Source organism: Equus asinus, chromosome 4, assembly GCF_041296235.1.
Source record: "Equus asinus isolate D_3611 breed Donkey chromosome 4, EquAss-T2T_v2, whole genome shotgun sequence".
NCBI classification, from domain to species: Eukaryota; Metazoa; Chordata; class Mammalia; order Perissodactyla; family Equidae; genus Equus; species Equus asinus.
Genome location: NC_091793.1, coordinates 82,194,383 through 82,207,283, shown reverse-complemented (window position 1 = coordinate 82,207,283; position 12,901 = coordinate 82,194,383). Strand labels below are relative to the sequence as shown.

The following is a 12,901-nucleotide window of genomic DNA, read 5'->3' as shown; positions in this document are numbered from 1 at the left end:
GACCTGGTGTAGGAGAGAGTGTCCTCTCAGCAGTGATGCATTTTTAAATAGTGAGCCAGGGGGAGGGCTGGACAAGTTACACCAAAGAGAGAGGAGGTACAATTGTCAGTTCTTTAAGACAACTAGAAAGACATTTACCCTTTTAATTATACTCTTCTACCAATACATCATTACCTGATAGCTTGTTGAGATTTGGGTTTAGAGTGGGAAGTCAGCCCTTGTGAGAACTGTCCATGTATTTTAAAGTAATAAACAGATGAAGTTATACACAGCTTTTCTCAGCTTGGCTAATGTTGTTGCCAAAGCAAGTTAAAAATGTGATGGTCTAGGGCAAAGAAAAAAAATTTAAATATATGTATACACATCTATCTTTTGATCTAAAGAACTGCCAGTGTTTTCATTGGCAGAGAGAACAATTATAGATCTGTGCTCTTAGTTAAATTTTATTATTTTTTCTGTAGACCAACCTTAAAATCAAGGGTTCCTTGGGCAGATTTGACCCCAAAGAGTATTGTGTTAGAATCTATGTTTTAGAAATCAAATTCTGTTTTGAATTCTCGTATAGGGAATCTTTTCTGAAGCATTACAGAGCCTTTCTAAAAGCAAATAATCACTAAGATTTTTTCTCCTCTCGTATTTCTTAGGGTGAGTCACATATGTTTGGGTAATATTCTGTTAAAACATAAATTATTAGAAAGAAAATCTTCAGATTTTTTAAAAAGTCTCAGTAAATAGCCATTTGTAATTATAATTATTGGGGCCAGCCCGGTGGCACAGTGGTTAAGTTCACACTTTCCACTTTGGTGGCCTGGAGTTCACTGGTTCGGATCCCGGGTGCGGACATGGCACCACTTGTCAAGCCATGCTGTGGTAGGTGTCCCACATGTAAAGTAGAGGAAGATGGGCACAGATGTTAGCTCAGGGCCAGTCTCTCTCAGCAAAAAGAGGAGGATTGGCAGCAGATGTTATCTCAGGACTAAGCTTCCTCAAAAAAAAATAATAATTATAATTATTATTAACATTATCATTGAGTAACCTCAGAACCATCATGACAGTAGACCTTGAGATAAAAGAGGGATGTCATAATGTCCATCTCATAGAGAGGCCTATCATGTATTCTAAAATGCACCAATACCAGTTACCTTCAGACTGCATGATTGCAAAACTTACCTGTTGTTGAATGATGGGTTCAATGTTTATAGGTTTTCAATAGCGAAAAAGTAAGGAGAAAATTGGGCAAAGCAATAAATCAAGAGAAATGATCCAGGCAGGAAAAAATTCAGAAAAATGTGTAATGTAAAACAAACATTTTAAGAAAAAGAAAAGCATGTTGCTGCCGGTAGCAAAGAGTGTTTTTATACTTGTGGGTGAAAAATATTTTTTATTGGAAAATGGATCTTAGTTCTGCTAATGCAGTATTAATAGGCAGCGTGATGTGTATACGTTAAGAATTGAGATGTAAAAAAAAGCAGCAGCAGCAGCTAAAAGGAGAAAATGTCAGAAGGAATTTACCCTGTGAAAGAGAGGAAGGAAGGCAAGAGTGAGGGAAGAAGTGAGGGAGTTGTATGAAATAGGGGGCGAGAGAGCAGCAAGTAAATGAGCTCTTACATACCAGAGACTCTCAGCAAGTGGGAGGTCTGTCTGTCAGCAGGGACCAAGCAAGGAGCATCTCATGAAATACGGGATACAGGTGAAAAATAGATAATAGACTCTGGGCAAAAAGAGTCATAATTACAGGGAAGAGAAATTGGACTTCGGTCAGCAAGGGGCTTCTTATCTGTCCATGTGTCCTTGGCCCGAGAGAGAGAGAGAGAGACAGAGAGACAGAGACAGAGACAGAGAGAGAGAGAAAGAGAGAGAGAGAGAGAGAAAGAGAGACAGGGCCAGGACACATCCCTTGGACCAGGCTGCATCTCATGTCATTACTGAAGTTGGTACTGAACTCTGTGGGCTATTACCATTGATCTGAATGAGGTTCTTGCACATCATAATTAAGAGTGATCAAAATAGAAAGCACTAGTTACAGTATCAGAAACACCCAGAATATTTTGAGCTAGAAATCCTGAGTAATGATCTCTCTTTTCCTGGTGGCTATGCCAGCCTTTCAACACCAGGAGTGAAAAAGAAGTATCAACTCGGAATGCGTAAGCTGCTGAGAGAAGGATAGTACAGATTTAGTTTCTCAAAATAGTAAGCATGTGCCTCATATCAATTTGCCCTTCTGCCAAACCTCAGTAATTTCAGTGAAGAGAAAAGAATTTTTAAAAAATACTGGAAATGAGGAAGATAAATCTTCAGGAAATTAATCAGAGGCCAATATATATATATATGTACCCCCCTCCCAAGCAGTAAAAGAAGAAAAACCCACGCATACGTTGAAGTCCCTGGATTCCTACTCTCAGGTGATCTTGAGGATGAGGTACAGGTGAAAACACTTTTCAGAGAGCTCTACTGAAGCTTTAACTTCTAAACTTTTATGAATATATACAAGATAACCTCATGTTATTAACCTCTACCATATAGTCGAGTGCAATATTTATAATCCAGGCTATGTCTTTTTTCCTTTCAAAATTGGATTGAAAGCAATAATTTTTGTAGTAATCTGAGACTAGTTTTAGCAGGTGATCTGCTAAGTTTGAAAGGATTGGAGAAACAATCCATAAACAACAGCCTCACTTCTTTGCCATCCTTTTCATCACGCTGACAGTTTTCTAGAGAATCATTACAGGAATGGTTTGTGCCGTTAGAGATAAGAGGCTATGTGTGTTTCCACTAGAAACCTCTGTTTTCCAGACTTTATAACTTATCCATAAATATTCACTCGAGGCAACAGTTTCATATATAATGATGCTGCCCCTCAAAATCCATATTCACTTAACTGAATGATTTTTAGAAATCATGGGGACTCTTACACCACAAAAAGAAGAAAAAGAAAAATCGAATACAAATAAAATGCTATGTTTCAGTGGGTATGATTTGAACCAAAATACTGTGAAATTCAGAAAACACATTCACATAACTCTTTCTTAGAAATTCTATCTTTCAGGATATAATTCACTTATAATAAAATTTATTAAATCCTGTACAGCCTGTTAATTAATTCAAAATATGTTTCCAATTTATTTTTGTTTCTATAAAGGCAACTAAATTTGAAATTTTATTTTTTCAACTAAAACTTTTTTAGAACTTCCTAATTCTATCCACGCTTCTTTTTGGTTACAAGTTTCAGATGGAATTATATCAAAAGCTATGAAATTATATGATATAAGCCTTTAGATATAATAATATCCTTAAGATTTTACTTAAGCAACATCAATATCTTATATTCAGATGGTTTCTAGCTCCTCAGTAGAAACCTTCAGCATTCTAGAGCTGAATTCTATCTGAAAGAAAAGACCTCACAAATTTAATGGTTTTGTCAAGTGAGAGACCAAAATATACTACTTTTCCCAATCTGGAAAGATAGAATTGTAAAGATTAGGGAACAGAAACTAAAACCACATCAACCCATTAAAACGAAATACTCTCCTCTTAATCTCACCATTTTAATTTTTGTACTCACAGTTTTACTTTGCTTGAATTCACTTCTTGTCTTTTTACACTGTTGAGCCCAGCTGTGTGTGTGAAATGCTATTAGCAAGAATCCAAATAATATTGCAAGAATTTCCCTTGTGCTTTGGCTTTAGTACGTCTATGCTGAAAGCCTTATCTAAAGTTTATTTCTCTTTCTTCTTTTCAAACAGCTATTTTGTGACAGTAAAAGAGTGGTGCATGCCACAGAGGGGCTGGATTGGGAAGACAAAGATGCTCCAGGGACCTTGGTCGGAAACGTGGTGCACTCGAGGATCATCAATCCTCTGCGCCTGTTTGTTAAGCAGTCTCCAGTCCCAAAGCCCGGACACTTGGCATATGCGGACAGCATGGAAAACTTTTGGGATTGGCTGGCCAACATCACGGAGGTTCAGGAGCCATTGGCAAGAACTAAACGGAGGCCAATAGTAAAAACTGGAAAATTTAAGAAAATGTTTGGATGGGGTGACTTCCATTCTAACATCAAAACTGTAAAACTCAACCTCCTCATCACGGGGAAAATTGTTGACCATGGAAATGGAACCTTCAGTGTTTATTTCCGACACAATTCAACAGGCCTGGGCAATGTTTCAGTGAGTTTGGTACCCCCCTCCAAAGTGGTGGAATTTGAAGTGTCCCCGCAGTCTACCTTGGAGACCAAGGAATCCAAATCTTTCAACTGTCGCATTGAGTATGAAAAAACAGATCGGGCGAAGAAGACCGCCCTGTGCAACTTTGACCCATCGAAGATCTGCTACCAGGAGCAGACTCAGAGCCACGTGTCTTGGTTGTGCTCCAAACCCTTCAAGGTCATTTGCATTTACATTGCCTTTTACAGTGTTGATTATAAACTTGTGCAAAAGGTCTGTCCTGACTACAATTACCATAGTGAGACTCCATACTTATCTTCTGGCTGAGTCCTTCCACAGTGGTAGAAGTGAAGGATGGATATATATTTAATTAGAATGACTGAGAACCAAGCCCATCTCTTCATGGTAAAGGATCCCTTTTGTTTCTGCCAGTGACCCTTAGTTCCCTATAAGATTTTCAAATTAAAAAAAAAGAAACATCTTTAAATGTGACACGTGTTTGTTTCATTCCTAAGTACCTTAATCTAAAGAGTCAAACTGTTCATGAAGCCATCACTTTCTTATAGGATGGCTAAGTCCTCGAAACGCTGTTCCTCTAAAAGAAGCATCAGTGGTAGCAACATGTAACAGGAAAGAACCGAATTATGCATGTGATAAACATTGCTCTTGAGATGAGCCTGCCTTTGAAATATGTTTTGGAAGGTTACCTTAGAAATAGCGGATTCAGTAAAGAAACTGAAAAGATTGCATTTGATAGATGAATTGGATTTCTGACATCGAATTCTTTTTTCATTGCTGCCTCTTCCCCCACGTCTGTGCTGTTATCGATAGGAGAGATGAAGGGGTAAAATTTGTTTCAAAACTTGTGCGAAGTTACAGTGCCACTGTGGAACTAAATACATTATTATCTGAGCTCAAGTTGAGTGGAATGTGATTTAAACAATTAGCCCCGTCTTGGTCACCATCCTTAACAGTGTCATCTGAGTAGCAATATTAGTGTATCGGGAAAGCAAATCTGGATATATTATGTCAGTTCAACAGTAATGAAGATCCTGATGCTTTTAGATTTCTTTGCCAAATTCAGTGCTGTCAGATTGTCAAAAATATCATAAAATCTATATAACCTATAACTCATTCTATAATTTGATAGTGTGATTTTATATACATGTATAAAACTACTCTGAAATTGAGAGGAAGAGATTGTTTCCTAAGCTAGAATGGAAAAAAAAAAATTGGAAGTGGAGGGAGGAAATTCCAAGATTATGGATTCATTATTCTAGCCTCCTGGATTAAGTTCTTGCATTTAGTTAATTATTTGAATGAGGGATGAACTTCTGTGGAAATAAAGAGTTATATTTAAAGATGACTAATTATTATTAAGTGCTAATAACCAAGATACGTGACTTACCAGGCTTTTGAGATTACTTCCAAGTTATTGTTGCTGCACAGTCGGGGCCCTTGTCCCTTTGTCTGAGCCGGTGGATGGTCAGCCTGTATCATAGAACTGCACGATCCCTTTGCATGAGCACAGGAGGAGGATCTGGCTGACCAGTAAAAGTTTTCTAGAACTTGTAAGATTCATGGAATGGCTACTCTGTTTACAATAGAGGTTAACATTTTTCCCCTTCTTCTCTGTAAAATATCGGTTCAAGCAACACATTAAATTGAGGACTGAAGGAAGACCAGTCCTAATCAACAAAAATGTTCTGACCACCTTGTTCAAAAAGCCAACAGCTCCGTTCTCTGTTTGCGTCTCCATTCCCTTCCTCTGACTGCTGATAGCTGCACAGTGTTTGATTTTGTCTTTTGTAAAAATTGTACTAGGCTTAGTGTGTGGTAGTACAGGCTTGAAATTTTTGCTCTGAGTTCATCGGGTGCTTTTGTAACTTTGTGGTTGGTGTGAAATATTTTGAGACATCTTTTTATTTTCATCTAGAAACAAGATTAAAATACTATTTATTGTAAAATATGTGGGAACCATATATGTATATATACTTAGAATTTTCTGTGTACAGAGAAAGTATGTGTACACATTTCTATGTAAATAAAAAGAATTTGGTAAATCTGTCACATGACTTCAGGGTTTGTTTGGTTTTTTTTTTTAAACTGTTCTCATTTCTTTTCCTCACAAGCGTTTTGTGTGTGTGTGTGTGTGTGTGTGTAATATCGACTGAACATTAAGATTTTCTGTATGTACATTTTTATTTATTTATTTATTTATTAAGATTTTATTTTTCCATTTTCTCCCCAAAGCCCCCTGGTACATAGTTGTATATTTTAGGTGTGGGTCCTTCTGGCTGTGGTATGTGGGATGTCGCCTCAGCATGGCTTGATGAGCGGTGCCATGTCTGCACCCAGGATTCGAACCAGTGAAACCTTGGGCCACTGAAGCGGAGCACACGAACTTAACCACTCAGCCACAGGGCCAGCCCCTGTATGTACATTTTAAATAGAGCAGCTTAGAGATGATAAAGTAAAGTAAAAGGATTATTCACATAAAGCCCTCTGAATGTAACCTCTCATCAAGTAAGAACTCTGTGTGAGCTACCGTTATGATTGCTGTTGTTATTGTGACAACATGAAATGCCATCTAAAAGTATCTGATGTTCAAAAGTTGAGTGATGTAAACATTACGTCCATACAAAGAAAAAAGACCCTGTAAATCAGTCTACACAATTCTTAGGTTTTAGCAGGGTTTGTGGAATTTAAAAAAATAAAAGAAAGTTTCCCTAGGCACATTTTTTTAATTGGAATAGAACATATGCCATGTATATTTTTAAGTCATAATTTCATTTCAAAGCCTACATGACTGTCAGTAATGGTATTTGGCACAGTATAAATCAGGTCCCACTTCAACATGCAAATGCACACATTTCTGCAAAACCATTTTTGCCTTGGAGTGCTGCAGTTGAGGAAAAGGACATTCATGTTAGCTAATTTTACAGTCAGGAATTGTTCAAAAGTTAAAGGAACAGACCCTTTTAAAAATGAAAATTAGACTGATAGATTGAGCACCCACAACTAATATCATGTTATATGTCAATTATATCTCAATAAAAAAAACTTTTTTAATTAAAAAAAAAAAACTAGCAAAATTTAATCTCCAGGAAGATGTCCAGCATCTTCTCAGGGTCTCTGTAGGCCTGCTGTTTACTAGAAATCAAACTCATTTGAGATGTTTTCACTCCTCAGCAGAAACAATCTTTTTATTCATTAACACATAGAATCAGAAAAGAGACCACATTTCCATGACTAAGAACAATGTCATCACAGCAGCTACGTACTGTAAAATCTGGAAGGGAAAGAAGAGAACCTGTGGACAGCATGTAGCAAAGCAGCAATCAGTAAAAAAGAAACAATTTTCTTCTTACTGCTGTGTACTTGAAATTTCAACACATCCTCATGATCTAAACTAACATAGCAACAGAGGCCGGCCTGGTGGCACAGTGGTTAAGTTCACACGTTCTGCTTTGGCGGCCCGGGGTTCATTGGTTCAGATCCTGGGTGTGGACCTACGCACTGCTTGATAAGCCATGCTGTGGCAGGTGTCCCACATATAAAGTAGAGGAAGATGGGCAAGGATGTTAGCTCAGGGCCAGTCTTCCTCAGCAAAAAAGAGGAGGATTGGTGGCAGATTTTAGCTCGGGGCTAATCTTCCTCAAAAAAATAGAATAACATAGCAATAAGGAGTGTGCTTCTCTGACATGACCACTCATAAGAGCACCTGATATATGTTACTTTATTTTCTTTAATCTTTATTCTGCGACACCTTTCTTCTTTACGTTATATGACCCAGGAACTACATGCTACATTTTACACATGACTGCTACCTTTTAAACATTCCACAACTGGCTAATTCTGTCTCCATCCAACACATGGTTCTGCAGGGTTGGAGCTGCCATTAGAACTGAGAGAGCCCTGCCATTCAAAGTGTGTTGGCAGGTCAGCAGTATTACCTGTAAGCTTGTTAGAAATGCAGAATCTCAGGTCCTAACCCCAACACACTGAATTGGAGTTTTCACTTTAACCAGATCCCCATGTGACTGGTATGTCCATTAAAGACTGAGAAGTACTTCCTTAGAAAGTCTGATTTAGTAAATGTGCTGTAGGGGTTTAAGAATCTATGTCTTAAATAAGCACCTTAGGTTATGCTGGTTCAAAGGGACTTCTGACAATACTGTCAAAAAAAAAGTTCAAAGAACAGACCTTTTTTTTTTTTGCTGAGGAGGATTATCCCTGTGCTAACATCTGTTGTCAATCTTCCTCTTTTTTTGCTTGAGGAAGATTAGCCCTGAGCTAACATCCATGCCAGTCTTCCTCCACTTTTTATGTGGGTCACTGCCACATCATGGCTGACGAGTGGTGTGGGTCTGTGCCGAGGATCCAAACCCATGAGCTCAGGCCACTGAAGCAGGGCACACTGAACTTAACCACTATGCCACGGGGCCGGCCCCAGACCTTTTTAAAAATGAAATTAAACTAATAAGTTGATAACCAAATCAAGGAATGTGATCAATCCAATATTAACATATAGAAAAGCAATATTTCAAAGACAGTGCAGCCTACACTATCTTCTAGTTCAGCTTCCTCATCTGACAGACAAGGAAAACCAAGGCCCCATGAGAGTAAAGGACATGCCCAGCAGTCAGTGGCAAACCCAATGGAAACGCAGGTCTCTTGACTCCTGGTCCCAGGTCTGGTGTTACGTAAGAAAGGTAAACTGAAACAGGTATTCAAGACAAAACCAAATAACTGCAGTGAGTTTCTAACAAGACGTGATCCAGAAGCCAAAACTAAATGTGAAAATGGCTGAAAATGCTCTCCTTCCAAATTCTTCAGGATCGTAATTTCTCTATGAACACAAAATTTTTAAAAACTAAAACTATAGAATTATATCCAAAGATAAGAGTCCTGGGATATATTAGAGCTATGACTGGCTATGAATTAATAGGAATAGAAAACTACATTTCACAGAATTTTTAAGTGGTGATAACACCTGAGAATATATTTTCATAGAAATAGGTAAATTGCGTGGAATGCCTTAATTTCCTAAAGGTTCAATTTAGTCTCTTAAAGAAACTTAATCAATTGGCCTGTAAAATAGAGGGTGGAGTTGTGCATTTTTACTTGCAGTAAAACTTTAGTTAACCCAAGTTAGTCAGAACTTTTAATGAATGGAAATTTAATATCTCCAATTGTAAGAGACAAATCACAGGGAAACAAGCTCATGTTAGAGATGTTTTTCCTTCACAAAAATCTTGTAGAAGGTATTCAGAGGTAATTCATATTCACTTCATTTACTACCCCATATTGTGAGGTCTGGAACCCTGGAAACATATCTCATTCTGCTTCACTTGTAATCTTGCCTTGTCTTCATCCAACTCAGTTCCCTCATAAATAGTCTGTAATCTCTTCTCAAAAAGAACGAAAAACGAGGGAGTTAACTTTGCATCCCCTATAGCACCTGGCAAAGCGTCTGCTGTGTAGCAGGTACTTGATCAATATCTGTCTCTTGATTTCTTAAAAATCTCCAGCACAATGTAAGGATTATTCAAGACTCTCCCTACCCAGTAATGTAAGAGTTACCTTGTAACATTTCCAACACAAACACAATACCCACTGAATGTGAGCTCAGAACCAGACAAGCCTAAAAGCTGGAAACAATATTAGAAATCATCTATAGTAAGTGTTGTTTATCAGACAAAGAACTGGAGGCCTGATGGGGTTTAATAGCCTGGGTATTCTTATTTTCCTTCCTGCCTGGGTAAAGCCATTCTTTCTCCTCTTTATTCCTCCAAATCATTGATGTTCCATATTTGTGATAGAGACTGTCAGCTGTCCACCAGAAAGGACCCTTCTTCTCCCATTGCAACAGAAAGTTCAGCAATGTGGCCGGCCAACTAGATTGCATGCCCCTGCATCTCATGCGGTGAGGTGTGACCTTGTTGCTGAGCTACGGTTAATGGCATGTGAGCGGAGGAGATGTGTACCCCTCCAGCAGCAGACTTGTGTAGGTGTGCTCGTGCTTCCCCGTGCTCTGTCCCCTTTGGCTGTCTCAGATAGATGCCCTGAGGGACCTGAGAGGCTGCACAGTGAAGGAGGCAAAGCAACTGCCCGTCTGAGTGCCTTTCCGACCAGGGAAGAGAGCCACCCAGCTAACCAACAGCCCACCCTGGGCTGCTACCTGAAAATAAACAAATATATTATTCTTTAAGTCACTAAATGATGAGGACGGATTTGTTACTGCACCGCAGCACGACCTAACTTATACAAACGTCACATAAAATCTTCTCTGTCTACGAGCTCTCTAGCCCACTCTGATCTTCATCGATTTGAACTGTTTCTTTTAATCTATGGTAGGCATTGCAGTAATAATTTCATAACCACCACTTTCAGCTTGCCTTATTATTTACACTTCTTCATGTGTTCTATCATCCAAAAATAGAGTAAGTCCACCAAAGCCAGCGATCACGTTTTATACTTTTTTTGAATGTCCCACAATGCCCAGATAAAGCTAATGCCTTTTGAGTAATATATACATTAAGGTGAGATGCATTAAAAGAACATAGGAAGTTATTTACTTAAAAACATATGTTGTACAAATGACCCATATAAAATAGAGGTGGAGAATTTTTATAATCAAACAGCAGTGTAAGAATCATGCTAATTCTACCTCACCTACTAAGACAGAGAAGAAGAGTATACAATTTTCTTTTCTATCTCTCTTTTGTATTGGTAATACACAACGGGAATTCGTAATTCCAAAGGCGCCAACAGGGTATCCAGTGGAAGGTCTCCCTTCCAGCCCTTATGCTGTAGCCACTCTGCTTCCCTCTCTAGAGGAAAACCATAGGATAAATTTCCTGTCTATCCTGCTAGAGACAAAGTCATATATTTTGAAGTGTTTTAAATGATTAAAAATGTTTTCAGTTTTCCAGGATGCTCTCCTTTTTTTAATATGGTTAGCTGAAGCATTCTGATACATTCATTCGTTTCCTTTTTTAATTTAACAAATCACTTTCAAATGTCAAAATTTTTTAATTTAAAAATATTACCCATAATCCTTATCACTAATCAATTAAATATATTTGATCTTACATTTTCCTTCCCATCTCTATCCATGTACATGGATATGTGTGTACACGTGCACACATATATGTGTGTGTAGTTTTGATGTAGTTGCAATTCAGTTCAGTATGGTACTGTAATAAATATTCCATTATATCCTATATATAAAACTTTTGACTGGAATAAAAAGACACTAAGAACATTTCCTGAGTAAATCATGTGGGAAATTGTGTATGGCTCGATATGAACTCAAAAATGGAATACCCTCAGGATTATTTGAGTAACGGGATGCTCTCCAATTTCTCTCTCTCTTGTCATCCACCCTATGACAAATAGAGGTTCCATAGAATTATTCTGGTCCCTGAAACATAAAACAGTTTTGCAGAACTTAGTGGGTCAGAGAGAAATCACAAATTTTAATTAACAGGATTAAGCTCAGATCCCACTCCCAAAAAAATTTGGGAAGCCAACTCACCCTCGGAGCCCATGAGACAACTAACACAGCAAATGGCATCTATCATTATCATGATCTGACTCCACTGACTTTCTGAAAGAACTATTCAGATCATAGTAGTACAGAAGCGAAAGACTCTTTACCAGGAAAGGGAGCCAATGTTTATTGATGCCGACTATGGGTCTGACACCATCCTAGATCCTTTACAAATAAACACAGACTTTGGAGTTAGTCCAAACTGAATTTATGCTTTGAATCTGCCATTTAATAGCTGTGTGACCTTGAGCCAGTTAGTCAACCTTTCTGAGTGTCGGTTTTTCTCATCTACAAAATGGAGTTATAATACCTGGCTAATAGTTGTGTCAAGGTAAAAGTAAATATCACATCGATAATGAACAGTAAGGGATGATAAGAACCTTAAAGCACAATACTCTTTTTATTAGATAATAAATTGCTACCATACTTTATAGAACGTAGACATACCAAAGCCAGTGTAAATACTTAGATTTCCTTGTGTTTATTCAGAATCCCTTCCTCCAAAATTACGTGGTGTATCAGTGGAAAATGTCCTTACGACCAGGCTGTAAGCCATATACGCAAGTAAACAAGTAGTTGCACTTCTCAGGTGTCTTCAGAGAGATGTATATTTAAGATGCTTTTTTTTCTTTCTGTATTTGGGAGAAGTTGAAAATTTAGACACAATGTCTTACATAGAGAAAATCAAAGATTCTAAAAACAAGGGCCAACTGGCTTCCTATTATTAAGCCAAGATATCTTTTAAGTAGAGAATAGATATTGTAGTAAACAAAAAAAAAATTAATTTTATTTAGTTAATAAATGCCATTTAACAAAATAATGATCACAAAAGGAAGACTTATGATCAAAAGGATATCTAGATCTAGTGAGTACCTAGTGGATGATCTTGCCAACCCCTTCTTTTCCTATCAATTTTACTTTGGCATAATCGATTTAGTGACATGCTGGATCCCAGCAGCTATTTTGTACAATGTGACCATGCCCATTGGATTCTTTCCATAGCACTGGGAATGAGCATCTCTTGCACAGTGGGCCACTCAGGAGCCTTGCCTGGGAATTTAGAGGTAGAACCAAGAGACAGTTCATTGTGGAGTATTACACTTAGGGACTGTTGGCCATGATGTTTTCCAAGATGTAGGTAATGAAGCTGTCCTACAGAAAGAGGGAAGCACATAGAAAGGAG

General features: G+C 38.0%; 1 protein-coding gene across 1 annotated transcript in view; it reads left to right on the top strand.

Moving 5' to 3' along the window:
- NXPH2 (neurexophilin 2) overlaps window positions 1-6,235 on the top strand; it is a 119,131-nt gene extending 112,896 nt beyond the window's left edge. The window contains exon 2 of the mRNA XM_044768978.2: window positions 3,744-6,235. Within this exon, the coding sequence (XP_044624913.1) occupies window positions 3,744-4,487 (744 nt within the window). The 3' untranslated portion in view covers window positions 4,488-6,235. The remainder of the gene's footprint in view (window positions 1-3,743) is intronic.
- The last annotated feature ends 6,666 nt before the right edge of the window (window positions 6,236-12,901 follow it).